Genomic DNA, 22,810 nt, shown 5'->3' with positions numbered 1-22,810 from the left:
TAAGAGTTTTTAGGTGTCCTACCCTGTTAATATACTTCTAATAAGAGCATGCCTATCATTTTATTTTATAGCTACATCACTCCCCTAATTTTTCCATTTGGGAAATATAAGCTAACCCAACGCAAGGAAAATCCCTAGTGAGGCCAACTTGGATTTTCGTAATCATAGAAAATGGATGATGATCCCCTTTTAAAGTTGTAAAGTAGCTGCTAATGAAGCATAATTAGACATTTCTTCCTTCTCTGCAAATGAAACAAAAAGGAAAGACATCAAGTTTTCTTCATTTCTTTTTTTGTAAAGAATAAAAATAGGATGGGAAAGGATCATAGGGTAACCAGAGATAATTATTTATAAAAGAAGGAATTATTTCACAATTCTGGCAGCATTGCAAACACCTTTCTTTGGGAGTTGAGAGAGCATTTCAAGAATTTTCGCCACCATTTCTGTCCTTCAAAGTACCAGAAATCCCTCTCTCTTAGCCCCCCATCCTGCTGCCGGCAACAGGCTGGGATGCTAGCACCAGTATAAAGGAGTTAATACAAACGTGCCTTGCATTAAAATCAGCACAGGGCAAAATAAATGAGTGAGGGACCAAATCTATAAGCATAAGGTTATTGGATATTATTTCATCACAAAAGATGAAATAAGAGGCGGCAGAGGCTGGAGAAGAGAACTCCTCTGAAGCCAGGGCTTAAGGCTGCAGACACAGTTTCCAGAAAACTGCAGGACTCAGAAGCCTCAGAGCGGCATTTAAGCATATTGCACTCAATTCTGTCTCAAGAGCATTTGCAGTCCCTGTGTTCTGTTCTTCCAATTCAGATGAGAGAGCAGAATAAACCTCAGTGTCAACTCTGTCTTCTTATTCCTTCAAAAAGTGGGGAATATCTTAAACATTCATAATCTGAGGAATCAACTTTAACCAAGAACTCAGCTGTGTACATTTGTGTGTGACTACCAAAATATACAGATCTGTGTAACTTCCCTAAGCTTCTCCCATTTGACGGCTGCTTTAATAGATAATAACCGCACGTGTAGGAGTTTAGACAGGAAATCTGTGCAGCCCCTAATGATATGGAAGGACCTGTTTTCACTGAAAACAACTGGATATCTCCTGTACTCAACACATGTAAGAAGATTCTAGGCAACACTGCTGGCGAGTATTGGGGAAACTTCAAGACTCATCAAAACAAAATGAAAACACTAAAATGAAACATGGCGACTAAAGGGCAGGGAGGGAAATCACCCAAGCTATTTATACAGTTGAGTTCTGTTAAGCCATTGATTCCTAAAAAAACTAAAAAAACACCCCCTACTTCTCTCCCTCTCTCTTTCTGATTTCAATAATCCACTTAGTGCAAAATCACATCGATTTTCCTTGGGATGGTCCTGGATTTTTGCCACTCATGGGGGAAGGAGCACGCTGGAGGGGTGGTGGATGCAGAGCGCCAGCAACAGTTTGGTACATTCCTCTCATATCTATCTGTTGGAAGTTGGAAGGGTTCATAACTAAACCGGGCGGCTTTGGCATCATCAGGTGACTCATCGCTGCTTGCTGGTAAGACAACTGGTGCTGTTGCTGTTGACTGTACTGCTGCTGAAGCCGTCTGTTCATCAGAATCCGCTGAACACAACTGATCAACTGTGGAGGGGGGAAAGGAGAGCTGTTACAAGGGCATGACCTGACTCCACAATGCCTCCTTTGCCTTCAGACACGGCAGCCCTGACAAATTGATTGCAGCCCTAAACTTGATACCTGCTCCACTGCTATCACCATCGCTAATGTGGTGGCATTTGTGAGCTGGTGACTGGAGAAACCAGCTAGCAACACCATTTAGGACCACAGGACCTTCATGACTTGCCCATTGTGCTGCAGGCAGCATTTATCTTGGTTGCTATGGGGACAGGCACTCTTCTGTGAAATTGCTCCCCTGATCTAGTTACAGCATTTTCTCCTCCAGTGCCATTTGCCACCCATTTGGAAATTCTAGTTTAGAAATTCTAATGCGAACAGCCGAACAGTCATTTTGTGGCAAACACCAAAGGAGAAAACACTTCCCCCTTGATCGAATGCCTCCTTAGAAAGTTTCAGGTTTCGCTACATAACATGAAACCATGAAACTCTGCAGGGCTCTCACTAACATGCGTATTAAGAGACGTTAATCCCTTGGTGCTAAGAAGTGGAGCTTTCCAGGACAGTATCTTTGGCTGGCAAGGAAAGGATCATTTCCATTTACCAGCCAAGGGCATGCTAAGTTTGTCTTCCTCCCTGAGGACAAGAAGGAATCCATTTGTTATAAATGCAAGCTGACAGTGTTACTAGAAGAAAAAGTGAAGAGCCTGGAGGAATGGATCTGTACCCTTGAAGAAATCAAAGGGAAGAATTCCATCAACAAAAGCCTTCAGGCCCTGCAAAAAAATGGGGAGAGTGGTGGAAGGGACAATAACACAAGACGATTTCCCCAACAAACCTCCTCAGAGATCAACAGCACGAGCCAGAAGGCACAGGGCAAGATGGCACTCAGCGCCACGGGAGCTGAGAAATCGATTCCAGGCCCTTGCTGACATGACAGAATTACTGGCAGATGTACAACAGGGACCAGACAGGACTAGCAGGGGCACCCTGGAGCTACAAACAAATAACATTAGAAGGGAAAGGAAAGTCCAGCGGATTGGGGACTCTCTGCTGAGGGGTATGGAACATCCTGTGTCCCGGCCTGATCCCATAGCCCAGGAGGTGTGTTGTCTGCCAGGCTTGAAGATGGCCACGTTAGTCAAATCAACTGCCCATCGCCCATTTGTGATGGTCCACGTGGGAACAAAGGACACATGTCCATGAACACCACTAAACACATTAGGGCTGCCTACGAAGTCCTTGGGAGGCAACTGAAAGGAATGGGGGCCCAGGTGGTATTCTCTTCGATCCTGCCAGTCAGAGGAAGAGGAATGCAACAGGAACAGAAGAGTATGGAGCTGAACCGCTGGGCTGCATTCATGGTGCTGGCAGGAGCGATTTGGATTCTTGGGCCGTGGACTATGTTTTCTTGAAGATGGTCTGCTTGCATGTGATGGGCTCCACCCGTCAAGGACAGAGAAGGAGGTGTGGAAGGGACCTGGGGAGATTCCTTGGGCGGGATTTAAACTGACATTGCATGGCAATGGAGGCAACTGCCTGGCAATGGAGACAACTGCCAGCAGAGGCCTGCCTGGGAAGGCCAGGTCAAAGAGGGGGGGATGTTGCAAGGGTTCTGGTGCCTATTGCCAAAGCTTGGGCAGTAAGAAGGAGGAACTTGATCTACTAATGCAGACGGACAGATACGACTTAGCAGGCATTACAGAGACTTGGTGGGATAATGCCCATGACTGGAATACAGTAGTGGATGAGTTATTCCAGAAGAACAGGAAGTGTTGCAGAGGAGGTGGAGGCGGTGCTGGATGTGAGAACAGGGCTTGATTGTCAAGAAACACTGGAAGATAAAGAGTGACAACCCATTGGAAAGTATCTGGGTGGAGATAAGGGAGTGAAGGACAAGCAGTGTTGCTACAGAATGGCTGGCCAAGGAGATGAAGTGGCCTCTGCTCTCTGTGAGCAGCTTAATAATAATAATATGTTTATTGCTTTTCCGGCCGAAGCCATAAGCCATACAAACACCAACAAAATATGAACTGTACACTTGAACATACCCAATTCACACAGACATAACTCGTCATTATCACTTTAAACTATCTAAGCTCATGAAGATTTTGTTTCTTTATCACCGTGGCTAAAAAGGAAGCCACTATAGCAGAGGTTTGATTGTCAGGAAAGTTATCAGACAATAACACTGAGATTGCCCAAGGAAGGAAGGGAAGCTTTTCTTTTAACATAATAGGAATAATAAATCTCTCTCTTTCCTTACTCCACTTAGGGCAAAAAACTATTATATGCTCCAAGGTCTCTAACTTTCCTTGTCCACAGTCACAAACTCGTTCAGAATAAGGGAGTCCAGAGAAACGACCAGAAAGCACTTTAGAGGGGAAGGAGTTAAGTCTAGCCAATGTGAAGGCTCGAGCAGCTTAATAAGGGTATCCAAGAAACACAACTGTGGAGTTATGGAGACTTCAGCTCTCCCGATGTGTGCTGAGAGACCAACTCTGCTATGTGTCCAGGGTCATGCAACTTCCTGACCTGCCCGGGTGACAGCTTCCTTTCTCAAATGGTAGAGGAAACGATGATGGGCTCGGCCATACTGGACCCACAAGAAAGAGTTGGTTGATAGGATAAAGATAGTGGAAACTTAGGGAGAAATGATCACATTCTCCTACAATTCCTTTTGCTGTGGGTTACCAAGGGAGTTTGTAGCCACACTTGCAGGTTATATTTTAGTGTGGCAAACTTTAATAAACTTAGAGATATAATGAGAGCTCTCCTAAAGGAAGAGCTCTTGCAAGCTCAAGCTATCACAATTCCAGCAAGATAGAAATGCGGGTAGAGGATCTAAGAAGCCTATGTGGATGAACAGAGTGCTCTGTGATGAGCTATGGAGGAAAAAGAGTATGTTCGAGAAATGGAAGAAAGGAAATGCATTCAAAGAAGTGTATCTAGGGGTAGCTAGGCACTGCAGGGCAGCTGTCAGAGAGGCCAAAGCTCACAACGAGTTGAGACTGCAACAAAAAGACATTCTTCAGGTATGTGAGGAGCAAACAGAAGGTGAAGGGGCGATACTCCCATTGCTGGGTGAAAATGGAGAAACTCTGATAGAGGACAGAAAGAAGGCAGAAAGGCTCAATGACTACTTTGTCTCAGTTTTCTCCCTGAAGGAGAACCTAGAGACGGTAGCAGGCAAGGCATGGCTTCGGCGTTGGTCGCTGACATGGGCAGAGAAGTTGCAGAGAAGCACCTAGATGCACTGGATGTGTACAAATCCACTGGGCTCATGGGGTGCACCTGAGAGTGCCTAAAGAACTTTCAAAGAACTTGCACACCCTTTGTCGATGATCTTCCAGGCCTCTTGAAGGTGCCAGAAGACTGGAGGAGGGCAAATGCCATCACAATCTTCAAGAAAGGGAAAAAGAACAATCCTGGGAACTACAAGCCTGTCAGCCTGACCTCTGTCCCAGGGAAGACACCGAAACAGATACTAAAGGTGTCAGTTTGCAAGCATCTGATGGTGACACGGTGAAATCAGCATGGATTTGTCCCCAACAGGTTCTGCCAGACCAACCTCATCTCCTTCTATGACCGAGTGACAGGCTTACTGGATTGCGGGAATGCTGTCAATGTAGTTTATCTGGATTTCAGTAAAGCTTTTGACAAGGTTCCTCTTGATGTTCTGATGGGTAAACTGGAGGACTGTGGACTGGACTCTAGGATGGTCAGATGGATGGGGAACTGGCTGGATAACCACACCCAAAGAGCAGTTGTCAGTGGCGCCACATCTGAGTGGAGGGAGGTGTCCAGTGGAGTGCCACAGGGCTTGGTTCTGGACCCAGTGCTTTTCAATATTTTTATAAATGATCTGGATGAGGGTGTGAAGGGATTACTCATTAAATTTGCAGATGACACCAAACTGGGAGGAGTAGCAAACACCCTTGAAGACAGGGATAGAATTCAACGAGATCTGAACACACTGGAAAAGTGGGCAGATTTGAAGAAGATACAATTTAACATGGATAAGTGCCAGATTCTCCTCCTGGGTAACAAAAATGCAAAGCATGCATACTGGATGAGGGATACACTTCTGGGTAGCAGTGTGTGTGAACAAGATCTTGGGCTATGGGTGGACGGGAAGCTAAATATGAGCAGTCAGTGTGATGCAACAGCAAAAAAGGTGAAAGCAATCTTGGGGTGTATCAATAAAGGCATAACATTCAAATCACAGGATGTCACTGTCCAACTATATACCGTGTTGGTCAGGCCCCACCTGAGAATAATCGTGTGCAGTTCTGGAGGCCTAAATTCAAAAAGGATGTGGACAAATTGGAATGGGTGCAGAGGAGGGCAGCCAGGGTGATCAGGGGCCTGGAGACCGAGCCTTACAACTGAGAGACCTGGGGATGTTCAGCTTGGAGAACAGGAGGCTGAGGGGAGACATGATTGCTTTTTTTAGATATTTAAAAGGCTGTCACTCAGAGAAGGGAAGGGTGCTGTTCCTGTTGGCATTGGAGGGCAGGACTCAAAACAATGGGTTTAGACTACAGGAGGAAAGCTGGACATTAGGAAAAACTTCTTCACATTAAGAGTAATCCAGCAGTGGAATCAGCGGCCTAAGGATGAGGTAGGTTCCCCCTCATGACAGCTAGCCAAATACTTTTTGGGAATGCTTTAGGCTGTTCCTGCACTGGGCAGGGGGTTGGACTAGATAGTCTGTAAGACCATTTCCAACTCTGTGATCCCCAGATGCTAGGATACAGAGAAGGATACCAAGGAAGTCAAGCAGGTGACTGCTCCAGTTCTGCCTCTTTTCATTATTTATAAATACATTACTTATTTCCAAAGGAATTAGAGTTCTTTCAAGTAATCATACGGAAGGACTATAGGTTAGATGGACCTATTCATACATGTCTGCCCCCCACCCTCCATCTCATGAAGAACAACATGCTGCGGGGTCTCAACTGATCCATGATGGCCCCTCCTACGGGGCATTCTAGGCAAGAGATGAGCAGAGATGGTTTGCCTTTGCCTTCCTCTGCATAGTAGCCCCCGTCTTCCTCAGTGGTCTCCCACTCCAAGTACAAACCATAACTGACCCTGCTTAGCTTCCAAGCTGTGATGATCTCAGACTAATCTGGGGTATGCAGGCTGCTCCCCATCCCATTTAGCCGTGTAAATTTACGTGTCAAGGTAATATACAGTTCCAAGTTTTCTCACCATTCTTGGTATTTAAAAGGATCCCATCTTTCAGCAATCTAGAAGAACTACCCCGTGAGAGGCTTGCCAAAGGCTCTCTCCCCTCTTCCTCTGCGGCTTCAGGGCTAAGGGAAGAGAGGAACTGGGAACTGCCTGGCTCATCCCCTTAATGGCTCCAGTACACCACAGTTCCCACTGGACAAACATTTCTAGTTGCTCTGCTTTCCTCTGAACTTCAACAAAGTCTCTGAGACCAGAAAGACCACCTAACTTTTAAGTAACCCTTTATTACTGGACTGCCTGGAGGTCTGGGGAGGTACCCACAGCTTCCATCACGCTCTGGAGCAGCCGAGGGCTTCTGAGCACGGACTGTAAGCCACCTGTTCAAATTTTAGGTCAGCCTTCAAGAAAGAGGGTGGCACAAACATCTCTCTCTCCTCCTCTGCCCAATGAACAAGTAGTGAATACTATCAAGAAGTCTGGCAAGAATGCTGGAAATAATATAAGAGAAGGGCTTCCGGCAAATTTGACAGCACACCTCCTCAAACACACTGTGACAAGGTACCATTGCTGGGCCCACCTAAGAGGTGCCTGGAAGTCTTACCATCTGTTGCTTGGTCAGGACATCATTGTAGATGGCTTCCCGGCGCTTAACATCGAACTCTTGGCTTGCCTGTCGACTAAGGGCTAAGGCCTGCACCTGGGACTCTGTGAGGGTGAGGTTCTCCTTCCACTGCAAAGGGAAATAACCAGAGAAGGTTGGCAAGTCCTCTTGGGAGTCATTTGGCTCCAACATGCTTCAAGAGAGTTTGCCATGAGAAAGCAGCAACCAGTTGCAGTGGCCCTATTGCAACATCCCATGAGACTCCTCTGGCCTTGCTCTGCCTCCGTTCTGACCCTGTGAGGAAACGCTGGTCCTCCAACTGCTTGTCCTTGCTCGCTGGTTCCCATGGCTCAAATTCAAACTGGGCTTATAATGTGACAACTGCCCTGTGCCTGGAATCGCTCTGAGGCACCGACAGTGTGGAGTGGTTAGCAGTGGGGCTAGTGGGAGGCTGCTGAGAGGCTGGGGGCCCCTACACATAGGCAAGCAGGCAAGAGGGGGCCTACGCTAGAGGACCAGCAGGGTGAGGGGGGCTGAAAAGCTCCTGTCCTGAACTTAAGTGCTGGATAAACAAAAAGGAGTCTCATCAGAAAAAAACATCTATCTGCAAAAATAAAAAAGACAAAAGCTGATGACAATCCGGGGGGGGGGGGAATCACACAAATCCAGTTTTGCTGTCTCACAATCATGGATTCTAAATTCAGATTGTACTTAGAGACTGACATGATACTTTGTCTAAGTATTCAAAGACGACCTGCATTTCCTCCTAAATCTGCCTACTATGGCTGGGTTGTGAAAACAGTTAAAATAAAATTAACTGGCTAGCTTTTAATAAAAAAATGTTTTGTAATTTATTATTTTGTGTTGCAAATATGCAAATGACCATACGCTTGTGAATTTCTGGAGGTCTAGAAAGTGAAAAAAAAATCTAAAAGATCCGCACACTCCAGCACAGCAGCCAATCAATCCACTGATTCATGGTTTCAGTATTTTTTCACAAAGACAAAAGTTGCTCTTCGTGCCATAAGCCTATTCTTGACGCAACCCAGAGCAAAAACGCTTCCTATCCTTCATTTCTCTACTTACTATGGTAGAAATTATGTCCTCAAGAGGCTGGATCCTGGCTCCAGTGACATTGTTAGTTGCCTCCACAACTTTCTCTCTGCCTTGATTAATGAGGTCCTGAAGGGAAGTTTGAAAGTGATTAAAATTAGCAACCAATTGAGTTGTCCATGAATACAGAAAAGTTCCATCTTCAATTGGTATGATACTAGGATTTGTATGCAATTGGACACAGGTTGTTGGGCCATACAGAGGCAAAGTAATTCAAACATGATTTCATTCCAAAGTGTTGGAGAACATGACTGAAATTAAAAATACCTTCATTGGAAAGAAATGCTGTCCCTATGGTATTCATTCGACAAGGAGAGTGACAGATTTTATCAATATATTCTCATTAATTTTTTCCCTAATGATTAAGCTGTATTGATACCCTGAGCAACTTTTGCAGTATGCAATATGAGTTTGTAGCTTATGTGACAGATCAGCTTCTTATAAGCATTTCTGACAGATTAAACAAAAAACCGTATTATTTTAAAAGCATTTCTATACATTTCTCTAACATCCAACTTAAGGACCACTTGTCCTGCTAGAGGGAAATAATACGTGCATCTAAGGCATCCACAAATGCAGAAAATATGCTGTGATACTTGGTACTTAACCACTTACTTCCAACTGCTGATTGCTCATTGCAGACAGAGCTGCCAGATTGAAGGGGATATATGGGCTTTGAGAGTTGAAGTTGGTATGGTACATATTTGCTCCAACTGGCATGTTGAAACGCATAGTCAGGCCCTGGAAAACAAAGATGGTCTTTTCAGAATTTAAACTTAATCTTCAAGATTTCAGAGCACAAGGACAGAGCTTGGTCAACACTAAGAAATGTGTAAATATCAGATAAACCGTCCCAGACTAACCCAACAGAGAAGAGTACAGGGGCAACACTTTAATATCTGGGAAAGCCAAGCTAGGCCAAACCTTGCATTGGTAGAGGGAGGCAGCATGGTTTTTCCCCATGCAACCGGGCCAGTTTCCCCAGATATAGGCTTCCAGTGGAAGGGAAGGAGGGAGAGCTGAAGACAGAGGAGCAAATAGAGAGAAGCTGGCTGGTGTGTGCATATTTCCTATTTTGAATTACATCGTATTCTGCAGTACAGACACTGGTAACCATCCTCAGCCTCTCTGCAATGGCACGGCCTAAAGATGAAATGGTGGAAGATACCACACCTTCTTTTCGGCTTCATATTCAGCCCAAGCTGCCTTCCGCTCCTCCTCAGTCAGTTCTTCTTCCTCTTTGTGGTCTAGGAGGGAATCATGTTCATGGTAGCCCACTATATGTTCTTTGTGGAACTGAAGCAGTTCAGCTAATAGTGTGTCCTGCGGATTAAAATGACAGAAAAAGTCAGCAAGTAGGTGCCCATGTTCTCAATAGAAAATACCAAATTCTGCTGAGTTTCAAGCAGACTCTCTCCTTTGTCAGGCTGCCCAATCAGATTTTTTATTGAGTTTGATTTCTCTTTCTACCTGTTCTCTAGAGGTCCAGATACTAGATGATATTTCTGGACAGCCGTGAGCAAGCTCTTGAAGAAACATTTTGCCAAGAACAAGACTTGGAGGCTTCTGTCATTTCCTCTCTAGAGACAGACATAGCAAGAACCCCAACTAACCACCCGGAAATCAGACAAATGGGGTTTTGGCCAAACATCCGCCTCCTGATGGATGGACAGATCACCGGAGGTCTGAACTACTAGAAAGCAATAAGAACAGTGAAGAGCACAAGCCAGTTTGCTTGACCAACAGATGCAGTAACAATATGCTATGTATTTAAGTAGACAGACTCTGGTCTCCTTTCCCCAGAAAAGGATATATTTTAGTGTCATGATGCTCAAAGGCAGCCCCTTGGATTTTTAGTAGCCAAGTTCTTCAGGACGAAAATGCAACATGAAAGTTGAAGTTCACAGCTGGGCTTGTGGGTTTAAACATCACTTCTGCCATGTGATAGCTGTACGATCTTGGGAATTAGCTGCCTCTCCAACCTACCTCAAGACAGCAAGAACTCTCTTCATATCTGGCAGCTTAATCAGCAGCAGTAGGAACGGCCTTTGGTTTCAAGTTTGCTCCCTGCTTAAAATTACTCTAGTTAAGTTAGCTCGACAAAGGGCGTGTGTGCATCAAAACATTTCTTATTCATTTCAGATCCAGAGTAGGGCACTGTTTTCCCACTTTTTCAGAAGTGTTGTTTCTAGTTCAGGATTGTTTGGGGGGTATAGGGGAGGGTCCCGAAAATTCAGGACCATTATTTTTGTCATTGCCCTCTCCCCCCTCCAGAGGCAGTAGGAACAAGGAGGCAGGAAGGGAAAGAGGGGAAGCCAGCCATGGGCCTGCCATTTCAGCATAACCCCTGCTGGGGGCTCCCCCCCCCACCAGATGCCCAAGCGCTTGCTCCACTCCTGGAAAATGGTGAACAGGCATGGACTCTGTGGGGCTCAGCTGCCATAGGGCCATTTCCTCCCATTGCCACCAGGGGGCATTTTTGACAAATCATCAGCAATTGAATAGCATTACATTGATATAACAGTATACAACTGCATTCTCAGAGAACTGCTATCTGTTCCATACACAGGGCCAGCTAGAGAGGCACAGATTAGGGGCATCAATGCATGGATGAGAAAGTGATCCAGGAAGAAGGGTTTAGCTCTGCTAGGCATTGGGGAACTTTCTGCTAGGCATTGGGGAACCTGTACGGAAGAGATGGGCTTCACTTCAACCAAAAGGAAACTAGACTGCCGGCAGGCAGTTAATGTAACAAAGGTTGCAACACAGCTCAAACTACCTTCTGTGGAAAAGCTGACAGTGACAGGAGTTGGAGAGCCTTTGGTTTGCAATACTCATCCCACAGGAATGGCATGGTAAATTCTGGGGAAAATACTGGTGGGGGAGGGTTAGAACTTGAGGATGTGCATAGGGCCATGTGAGGAAACCTTAGGGCTAAGGCAGCTGGGGCTCCTTAGAAAGGGAAATGAGGTATAACTGGTTGTATGCTAGAAATCTCAGAGCCAAAATCAGAGGCCTGGAGTGCTTGGTGCTAAATGACAATGCAGATATACTGGGCATTTCAGAAACCCGGTAGAATGGGGAAAATGGCAGGACACTGTTATCCCCGGACCTAAACTCTATCGACAGTACAGAGACGGACGTGTTGGGGGTGGTGGTCTTGTTATTAAGGAGTCAAATAAGCTTAAAAGGGGGGGGGGAGGAACTCACCCACGGAATCACTATGGGTGGAGGAGACACCAGGCCTTGAGGGCTGCTTCGAAGTGGGGTGGGGTGTGTGTGTGTGTGTGTGTGTGTGTGTGTGCGCGCGCGCGCGTGCGCTTGCATAAAGCAACGGTGCAGCTCCATTTGGAACAGTGTCATTCCGCTTTCTGTATCTCACAACGACACCGCAAAGTTGGAAAAAGTACAAAGGAAGACAACCAAGTTGATTACAGGGTTTCCTATGAGGAAAGGCTGGATAGTCCGGACCTTTTCCGTCCAGAAAAAAAGATGGCTACGGGGAAACATGCGAGAGGTTTATAAAATTATGCACGGGGAGGAGAAAGTAGACAGAGGGAGCTTTTCCGGCAATATTAGAACTCAGGGGCACCAAGGAAACTGTTGAAGAATAGGTTCAGGGCAGTCAAAAGGAAACACGTCTTTATTCAACAAGTAATTTAAACTGTGAAATGCACTGCCTGTGGGGGCAGTGATGGCCACGAGGTCAGGCAGACTCATAAGAGGGGAGATCCACCTGTGGCTAACAGCCATGGCAACTAAAGGGAGCCTCCACCTGCAGAGGAAGCAGCAGCGGAGGGACTCTGTGCCCTGTTTACCCTCACGGTAACCGTGGCCACCCTGTGAAACAGTATGCTGGCCTACCTGGGACTACTGCTCTGATTCGGCAGGCTCTTCTGATGTTCTTAACAATATGTGTCAGTATATGTTTAAGGTTCTCTGAATTCCCAGTTTCCTTAACGAAGAATTAAGTCTCTAGTCTCTGTGGTTGTGGAGATATACTTTTTCCTTTACATCTCCCCAGCGGAAAGGGCTAGAAACTTACTTTTTAAACGGAAGCTGGAAATTCAGAGAACCTGATACACACATTGCTGTACTGTTATATAATGCTGTTCAATTACAGGTGGGTTTTTTTCAAAATAGCTCCCCTGGTGGCAGAAAGAGGAAACGGATGCCCCAACAGCCAAGCCTCGTGGGAGCCCGGGAGCCCACCGATCTGCAGCCGTGGAGGCAGGCTCGTGGCAGCTGATGTCACTGGTGTGGTGAAGTCCAGGACCAGTTCAGATCCCCTGCAGTTTTAACTTCTGTAACTTTTACTCATACTGTCTTTGACTTTCCCTTGAGTGTTTTGGGATTTATTTATTTTTTTACTAAATCCTTGCAAGGAGGCAGATGGTTTAATTGGTCTTTCTGTTGTGTGAGAAGGAAGCAGTGGGTAGGAGATAGGAGACTTGTGGTAAGGAGACTTCTGCACTCTTTCTTTCACGCTACGCTTAGTTACAGATATCGCTATTTTAAAGTGATTCTGTTAAATTGTACTTGAGTCTGTCTTTGTGTCCTCTCCTCTGCCCCCATCTGATAGCTACTTATGAGTACGAAAAGTGGTTGCCCTTCTGAGGACCCTTTCTTGCCTTCTCCCAAAAAACTAAGCTTGATTTTTTAAAAAACCTAGTATTAAGATGAGTAATAGATTTACAGTGAAATCCTAAGAAGAGTAACTCCAGTCTAAGCAGTGATATTGACGTTACACTGCCTACAGAAGTGGAGGATAACCTATTAGGAGACTATAACCTTTTAGGCTCTCAACTATTTAATAATGTCCTCCTCAGATAGATTAAATGAATCACCTGAATCTCCTCATAAAGTTAATGGGGATATTACTACTTTAAATATACTAGTATCACAGACTTGTTTGATTGTGAGAACTTGGCAGAATATTTATGAGAAAATAGAGAACCTTACTAGTCAATTACAAAAGCAATTGCCCAGAACACAGCACATCCTACAAATAACAGGAAAGTTAATAGAGTCTATGCCAGTATGCAGGAAGAATGTCTTGGAGTAATGTAAAGCAAAGGACTGCTTTTGACCCATGCAAGGTAGTTCTGAACATTTACCCTTCTGGAGGTCATATTATTAAATCATAGGATCAATAGTGTCGACTTAAAATACTATGAAAGAATGACGGGCTCTATTTGCTCTGATAGACTGACACTCCTCTTCTTTTTACCTAGAATGGTTAATGCTGAGTGGCTGCATTCACATGGCATTTTCCCTCAAAGTTTTTTTAAAACCTTAACTGTTACTCCTCTGTTCTCTACTAAATGTATTCAGTTCCAAAGGCCCAAGTATTTGCCCACCTCAGTGGCAGCTTTAATATTTTTTTCCATACAGGCCGCCATGATTTCTGGAATGGTATTTTTTGGTCATAAGCAAAGGAGCCCAAGATGACAAGACTAGTGAAAGATCACTGTGAAGTCTCAGCTCAATTGCTATTGTCAGTATTGTTGCAGAAACCTACTAATCTATTTTGATATGTAACTTTTAAAAATTACTGAAAGAGTGAGGTCAGAGAAGGGGAATTGCCTTTTATCTTTGTTCCACCAACAAATTATCACGCTCTTGTCCTTGTGGATGTGAAAATGTATTAGTTCTACTCCTACACTGCAGGTTTCATAAGACCGCCTATTCCTGCAAGTATCCAGTCAACTCAAGAACAGAAAAGGCCTCTTAAACAAAAAGTTAATCAGCCTCAAGAAACTCAGTAATTTTTGATGGGACGACCATTATTAGCCCACAAAGATGCAAGTTTCAGAACTGGTTTCTGAAGCAAAAGCTGTACCTGCCTATGGGGTTCTTTTTTTTGTTTTAAAGGAAGGAGTGTTTGCAAAACAATGAGAATAGAAGGCTTCTCAAACGACTTTGGTCTGGTGGCTGAACTTTACAGCAGCTGCGTGTACATATCTATCCACCCTGAAGATGGTGATTAACAGAGCAGTGCAAGCACAAAACCACACACACACACAAGCCAATGTTTATAGAATTCAGTCTTACTCTAATAACTGAATATTCTCAAGCCTATGAAAGCTATGCCTACGAAATCTCAAGCCACTTGCAACTGAGAGCTATGCTGCACATTTGGTAAAACTCCTACAATCAACTATTTCAAATTCTCATGCTGACCTCATTTTTCTATTTTCTCTTCCAACAATACAAGCAGCAATAAAACTAGCATGTGTTGCATGCAATTGTCTTTGCTCGGCACCTCTTTAAAATGGAATTTTAAGAACTGAAATTTCATTTGTTAAAACATGATAGTGATGCCATTTAGACGTTAATATTGGGGCAATTAAACTTGCAAATGCAATCCTTAAATTCTGGCACAATTATCCAAAGTCAAGTGAACGAATCCAGAAATAGACTATTGCCTAACATGTTATAATTGATGTGAAATACCAGGAACAGAACTGAAGGATTAAAAATTGTTTGGTCCAACTTATTAGCAGGGATCTTCTGCTTTAAATTATTGCAATCGAACCTGAAAAGGCTTCCAGGAAACACACCGTGGGTGATCAGTGGCATCTACTAAAAACATACGAGTAACTGTATTACTTGTTGCACCCCATGGTGATTTCATGGAACAATGAAACAGAATAGCAGCAGGCTCAAAACAGGTAAAAGGAAATATATCTTCATGCAAATAGCTTTAGTAGTGAAATCAATGCTAAAGGACGTTACACAATGGGTACCAAAGAACATGGCATGAGAAACACACATGCACTGTGTTAATAGCCACAACAATTAAAGCAGGAATAGTAAGGATCAAAACCAGTAGCCTGGATATCAGACCTTGGGTACACACAACAAGAGATACACATGCAAGACTGTTTTGCTGCCACATCTGGTTGGATCCTGTCAAGCTGACTGCTGTGCTAGAGGGATCCCTATTTCCAGAAAGAGAAATTGTTATCTTCCTTCCTTCCAAAGATTCTCTGCTAAGAATTTCACTAAAGCCGGTGCAAAGCATGAATACTCGCTTACTTTGGGCAACACGGGTGTATCCCTTTTCTTCTTCTTCTCTGAATTAGGATCATCCAACAAATCTGGCTCAAAAGTATAGAGCTCTGTGAGTTCATTCATGGTAAAGTGCCGTTCAACCTGCTGCTGATCCACAACTCGAAAAGACAGTGACTGTTTAGTTACTTGACGATCGTAGATCTTGTCTTCCATTGTCCCCTTTAAAATAAACACATATACCATTTTCTGTACCTATGAAATCCATTTCATTTTGCTGTATTTGCAGTAAAAAGTATCATATGATGTAAGATTTCATGGATTTGAGATGATTCAGTAAAACTAGTTAGTTGTACACTGGAAAAGCAAATGTGACCGTTACGAATCAAAAAGTTGAGCAACAACTGTTAGGAAATGAAGCCTTGACTTAATGGATTTGCACAGACAAACTCAAGCTGAAGAGCAATTTCACAAGGAAAAGAGAAACAAAGAAGTACTTGCTGCTGGATAGCAAAGTGGAAAGACATGTGTAAACCGCACGGAGGAAACCAGCAGAGTGCAGACTAACCACCACCAAGCTACGGCCAACTGCTGGGCAATTCTGGGGGGCTGGCAGCAATGTAGGTAGCAGAGACAGGGCTTCATGTCAGAGGGCTCCTGGGATCAAAGGATCCCAAACAAACTGCATAAAAAGAAGATTTGTTCTGGGGCAGAGAGATGAAGGAGGAAGTCACCAGGTGGCCAGGGAAACATGGAAGCAAACACAGTAGGGGAAGCCTCTTCAACAAGCAACCAGAACCATCCATTCACACTTTCTCCAGAAATATGAACCCAGAGGACTGAAGGCTGTTCATCCATTCTTTGTCCCCTAGGAACACGTGTGCACTGCAATCAACTATTACTTTAATTACAAGCACTGTTCCTGAGAGCAAGGATGAAGTTACTGGGTTGCAGCTTCTGAGCTACTATTCTGGGTCCTAGTGCCTGCTTTGACCTGAATGCCCTATTGTTCTCATACAAGAGAAGAGATCCATGCTGCAGATGCAACCAAGGAATATGGCAGAAGACACGACATGAAATCATTTCCCTTGGTGGATTGGTCACATGGCAAACAGTTCAGATGCAACTGGGCAGGCTTTAGGATTCAGGGTAAAAGCTCAATCCACCAAAGCAGTTCCAGGCAGCTTCATACAGCAAGATTTTCATCCAGTGGCACCCTAGAGACCAATAAGATTTTCAGAGTGTAAGCTTTTGAGAGTCTGAGCTCCCTTCTTCAGACAGGGTGTCTGAAGGAGGGAGCTCTGACTCTTAACAGCTTGCACTTGGGAAATCTTGTCGGTCTCTAAGGTGCCACTGGACTACAATCCTGCTTTTCTATTGCGCACCGACAAGGCGATCCACCTAGGTAGCTTCACAGTTGAGCTGTGGTAGAGCCTGCTTAACCCTTTCCAAGCCAGTCATTTGACAGTGTGGCATCAACCAAAATGGAATGGTCAGGGAAGGGAACAGGCCATGGTCTTTCAGATTACCAGTGTCCTCTTCTGGTGCTTTCTTAACCAAAGCTCCAATTTCAAGCGTATGTACCTAGTTTTGAAGACACAGGACCAACTGGGGACTCTACTGCTGGACCATCCAACCTGCCGCCTCCCTACCTCAGCTGGTCAAGGGGGTCTTAGACTTGGGGCTGAGATCCTAAGAGAGTTTTATTCCTCAAGGACTTCCACAGAGGTAGGGGCCAGAGTAAACAGAGGAAGGTTTTGGCAGCATCTTGCAAGCTGCATAACGTCTAGCGGAGCTTCTGTGACCTTCCCGTGCGGGGATATAAAAGCCTGGCCATGGCCAGAGGCACGAGCCTTTTGGCACAAGCCAAGGGCTCTTCAGTCTGCGGCTTGCAACCTGTGGCCACCGTGTGAATCACCTCCTGGGATTCAAAACCTGCTCAGGATGCAAACGTTTCTTTTTCCCTCTTTGTTTATTTAAACAGCATTTTAAATTACTGTTGGTTTAGATTATATTTAGGTCTCTTGTAAGCTGCTGTAGGTCCCCACTGGGAAGAAAAGCGGGGCGACCCATCCCCAGAGAAATCACGCCAAGGGCACCTCGACCGATACCGCATGCCACGGCTCCCGGGACAGACAAGGGGCTGTCCCAACACATCACGTTCCCCACACGTGAGCAGGTCATACCCTTAGTTTTGTTTTTCTGCTGTGGTCCAAAGCTAGATGATGGGCAAAATCCCCATGATCCCTCAGAAACTAGCCAGCCCACACACAACCATTCAGAGGCACAGCAGTGGAGAAAACTATTTATTTTCATACATAAACCTGCCCAGAGATTTAGACTGAGCACCACCAACACGCCAATGATACCAAGATCCATTTCTCCTTTCCTGTTGAATCAGATGAGATAGTGGATGCTCTGAACCAGTATCCGGAAGGCAGGAAGAGGCTGGAGAAAGGCCAGTAAAGTGAAGTTCAATACAGACAAGACTGAGGTGTTGTCAGTCAAGAGCACCTGCCACTCCTGGATTCAACAGCAAGACGGAGTTATTACCCTCACCCCCAAAAGAGCAGATTATAGTTTGGGAGCACTAGGAGATTCATATTTATACACAGAAGTTCAGGTATCTGCAGCATCTAGTGACTTTGTTCAACTATGGTTGGATCACCAGTTATGACTTTTCTTTTAGAAAAGTGATCCGACTATGGCTATCTATGCTCTGATCACTTCTAGACTGGACCACTGCGGCATGTACGGGGCCACCTTTAAAGAAGGCTTGGAAATTTCAAATAGTACGACCTGTGGTGGTGGTATACTGAACACCTCTTGCCAGTTTTAAAAACTACTGGGACAATCCAAAGTGCTGGTTTTTATATTTAATATTAATAATAATAACAACAATATTCGATTTATATACAGCCTTTCAGGACAACTTAGCGGTTTACAAAGTATGTTATTATTATCCCCACAACAATCGCCCTGTGAGGTGGGTGGGACTGAGAGAGCTCTGAGAGAGCTGTGACTGACCCAAGGTCACACAGCTGGCTTCAACCAGAGTGGGGAATCAAACCCGGCTCTCCAGATTAGAGTCCTGCTACTCTTAGCCACTACATCAAACTGGCTCTAAACAGCTTAGAACCAGAGTTCATCTTTGTCCACCGTGCTGTTTTAACACATAAAGGAAACTGTCATAGTCAAGATGCAAGGACAGTCTGCTTCTATGTGGACCTGGCCAACAATTAGCATCTTCAACAAAAGCCCCACTGGACGCATGCCCACTTTCAGGGGCTACTAGAGATTTATCTGTGATGGTGCCTCATCTGGAACTCCCTCCCTTCAGCATCTTGCCCTGTGCTCAATCTGGCTAGTTTTAGACACCGAGTGAAAGTGTATTTCTTTCTCGGACATTTGAGCTGAGAGCATACATGGCATAAATGTTTATGTAAATTAAAATATTAGCAGTTTTACAATGTTTTCTTTCAATAATTCAGTTTAAAGAATAACTCAGTTTAAAGCTACAGTGAATTTACAAATATATCAAACACTATAAATGGCTTGTATGCACTATATGTCTTATGGGGGGGGGCTTTCCTTTCATCTGCAAAGGGTTGAGATGTCCATGGCTTCAGACAGGTTTTAGAATTAGAAGGCAGAAAAGACATTCAATTCTGACCTACCTGAGCCAAGAACCGGTACACAAACACTGGTTTGTTCTGCCCAAAACGATAAACTCTGAAAATACTCTGGATATCATATGATGGATTCCAAGAGGCATCAAAAATAATTACTCGATTAGCAGCTACGAGATTTATTCCAAGGGATCCTGCTTTAGTTGAAATAATAAACAAACGGCCTCTGCAAAAAAAAGGGGAAAACTTTAATTTGGTGCATTCTGTTTACGATACTCCTGTTTATCTGAACAGCTGCTTAGTACACCAAAACTTAGAAAACATTAAACCTGCATCAGCTTGAGAACAGAAAAAAGGCTTCCAAAAAGAATGCTAATCTTGATGTATTTCAGAGCACTTTTTTTTATTAATGATTGTTCAACTGGGAAAGCATCCTTTGCACAAACCCCAGGTTCAAGGGCAAACCACGGTTGGTGTGACTACGCCCATTCTAATTCAGAAATCATAGTAAGCCACAGTTCTTGCTATCAAAGAAAGGGGGAAGGGGGCATAAGGAAGCCTAAAGAGAAAGAGGAGGGAGGGAGAGGTTCATGTTCATAAGGAACTCCCGCTGTCAAGCCATCATGATTGGGCACTACAAAGCCTGCACCCGGGCACTGCAAGCTGAGCATTAAAAGAGTCATTAGAAAGTGTGCAGCCTCTAGTCAAACAGAGAATTTATGTACGTGCTTAAGAACCATAGAGAAATGTTTCTATAAATGTTGAAATAATAACAAATATGCTGGGCTTCATTTTCACAAAGTCCAGAGAAAACCTTTGGAATTACAATAATTAGATGCATTTTGCATTCAATTAGTGAGATGTACTTACTACACTTATGTCCCAGAATTGTCTAAATCTACACAATATGTGCTGAAAATAACAAGCACACCACATCAAAGGGCAAGGTGTGCAGCAGGGCAACCCTATAATCAACAAACTCAATAGGAATCCTTTAACATAACAGCTGAAGCCGTTTCTTCAATGAAAGCACAGCATCAAACGCCTTTTTGCTCATTAAAAGTAGAAGCAAGTACTTCTTAAGCTGACAGCTTTCTTTTATTTATTCTTTTATTTATTCTCTCCCCACCCCCGCCCAAACATAACGTGGCTGGGGGGAAATCCTAGTTACTCTTGTTTAATTTAATAAGTTTCCTCCTGGGAGAATTTTAAGGGGGGAAAACCCACCATTTTTCCCAAGTAGCATTAATAAGGAGTCATAAGACTCCTCAGGAAGAGACATTTATGGTGACATGAACTTCATTGGTTACAGTAATTTCATCAGATGAACAGAGTTTCCCAGCCTTTTTTTGGTATGGTGAAGCACAAGTCCAAATGGACTCAGTATGGTGACCCATCCAGGGTCAATCCAAAGTTTTTTGGTGCCCTAGTTCAGTCCTTGGTGCCCATCTAGTCCAGCATTCCATTTTCTATAATGGCCAACCAGTTTTTTTTTTTTGAGAAACCAGCAAATATCACGGCTTCCCCGACTATGAACCCCAAGCAAGTGGCATATGGAGGTTACATGCCAGCATTTGACCACCCTCTCCTTCTTCATTATTCCCTCCCCACCTAAAATTCTAATAAACTCACTCTAGTAACCATTTTACTTGACTCTTTATTAGTCAACTCTTTATTAGTCAACATGCATTAGTCAACATGGCTGAAGTGGTGATACCGACTGGAGTGCTTTAGGTTCTGGGACCATGGGATAGGTTTTCTTAGAGAAGGCCTTCTAGCACATGATGGGCTTCACCTCTCAAGATCAGGGAAGAAAATGTTCGGAAAGAACCTGGAGAGCTTCATCTGGAAAGCTTTGAACTGATGCCGCAAGGGGAAGGGGACGATCGACATGGCGATTTCAATGAGAAGTTATAACACCAGGAGCCCACCTGAGTAGGACAGATCAAACAAAGGTACAAGGCTACAAGTACCTATAGACCAATGCACAAAGTATCAGAAATAAGGAAGAGCTTGAGCTTCTCTTGCAAACAGAGGGCTACGATATAGTAGGAATTACTGAGACTTGGTGGGATGATTCCCATGACTGGAATGTGGTAGTGGTGGGTATGAGATACTCAAGAAAAAACAGAAGGGTAGAAGAGGAGGCGGAGTGGCATTGTATGTGAGGAGGGGGCTTGATTGTAAGCAAGTTCTGGAGAATGTGGTTGACAGCCCAGTGGAAAGTATATGGGCGGAAATAAGGGGAGGAAGAACAAAGGGTATTGTTGTTGGAGTCTGCTGTACAGACCGCCTGACCAGGGAGAGGAAATGGATGCTGCCCTTCTTGAACAGATTGGTAGAGTATCCAGACATCAGAACCATATAATTATGGGTGACTTCAACTTCCCCGATGTGTGCTGGGAGAAAAGCTCAGAAAAGTGACAAAATCACACAACTTCCTGACCTACCTGGCTGATAACTTCCTTTTTAAAATGGTGGAGAAAGCTACAAGGGGCTCGGCCATACTAGACTTAATATTAACCAACCGGGAAGAATTGGTAGATGGGGCAAAGGTGGTGGGGACCTTAAGGGGAAGAGACCGTGTTCTCCCTGAATTCAAGTTGCTGTGAGGGGCCAAGGAAGTTTGTAGCCAGACTTGTAGGTTAGATTTTTGTAGGGCCGACTTCAATTAACTCAGAGGCTTGATGAAAGTCATTCTGTGCTGGAAGGGAAAGGAGTGAGTGAAGGGTGGGCTCTTCTCAAACATGAGCTTTTGCAAGCTCAAGCCCTCACTATTCCAGCAAGATGGAAACATGGTAAGGGCTCTAAGAAACTGGTGTGGATGAACAAGAGAGCTCCAGAATAAGCTAAGGGAGAAAAGGAAATGTTCAGGAAATGGAGAGGACAGACCTCTAAAGAGGAATATATGAGGGTTACTAGGTACTGCAGATCAGCCATCAGAGAAGCCAAAGCTCAGTATGAGCTGGGTCTGGCTAGGAGGGCTCGCTACAATAAGAAAAACTTCTACAGATATGTGAGAAGAAAACGTAAGGTAAAAGAGGCAACTGGACCGCTGTTGGGATTGGAAGTAGAACCTCTGATGGAGGACAGAGAAAAAGCAGACAGGCTTAATGAATTTTTTACCTCTGTTTTCCCCCTGAAGAACTCAAGCCCATCTAAAGATGGTAGTAGACACGACAGGACACCTGGGGGGCTAGTTGATATTGACAGAGAGGTTGTTTAGAGGCACCTAACTGCACTGGGTGAATACAAATCCCCTGGGCTGGATGGTGTGCACCCAAGAGTGCTCAAAGAACTTCCTAGAGAACTTGCAGAACTTCTGTCCATCATCTTCAAGGCCTCCTGGAGGACTGGGGATGTGCCACAAGATTGGAGAACAGCTAACGTTATCCCAATCTTTAAGAAAGAGAAAAAGGATGACCCAGGATACTACAGGCCGTTCAGTCTGACTTCTGTTGCTGGGAGGATATTAGAGCAGATTTTAAAGGGATCGATCTCTAAGCATCTGAAGGACTGCTTAGTGATCTGGGGAAGTCAACATGGTTCTGTCCCAACAGATCTTGTCAGACCAACCTCTTTTCCTTCTTTAATCGAGTGACAACGAGCTTACTGAATCGTGGG

At 44.4% G+C, this 22,810-nt stretch overlaps 1 protein-coding gene across 2 annotated transcripts in view; it reads right to left on the bottom strand.

Annotated features, from left to right (window-relative positions):
* Positions 1-1,276: 1,276 nt before the first annotated feature.
* ATRX (ATRX chromatin remodeler) overlaps positions 1,277-22,810 on the bottom strand; it is a 183,272-nt gene continuing 161,738 nt past the window's right edge. For both annotated transcript variants that reach the window (XM_054995798.1, XM_054995799.1), the window contains 7 exons: positions 19,235-19,412; positions 15,585-15,779; positions 9,717-9,866; positions 9,159-9,284; positions 8,517-8,612; positions 7,431-7,559; positions 1,277-1,639 (listed from right to left, as the gene is read on the bottom strand). In XM_054995798.1, the coding sequence (XP_054851773.1) occupies positions 1,361-1,639; positions 7,431-7,559; positions 8,517-8,612; positions 9,159-9,284; positions 9,717-9,866; positions 15,585-15,779; positions 19,235-19,412 (1,153 nt within the window). In that variant the 3' untranslated portion in view covers positions 1,277-1,360. The remainder of the gene's footprint in view (positions 1,640-7,430; positions 7,560-8,516; positions 8,613-9,158; positions 9,285-9,716; positions 9,867-15,584; positions 15,780-19,234; positions 19,413-22,810) is intronic.

This window comes from Eublepharis macularius, chromosome 13 (assembly GCF_028583425.1).
Source record: "Eublepharis macularius isolate TG4126 chromosome 13, MPM_Emac_v1.0, whole genome shotgun sequence".
Classification (NCBI taxonomy): Eukaryota; Metazoa; Chordata; class Lepidosauria; order Squamata; family Eublepharidae; genus Eublepharis; species Eublepharis macularius.
This window is presented reverse-complemented; position numbering and strand designations above follow the sequence as displayed.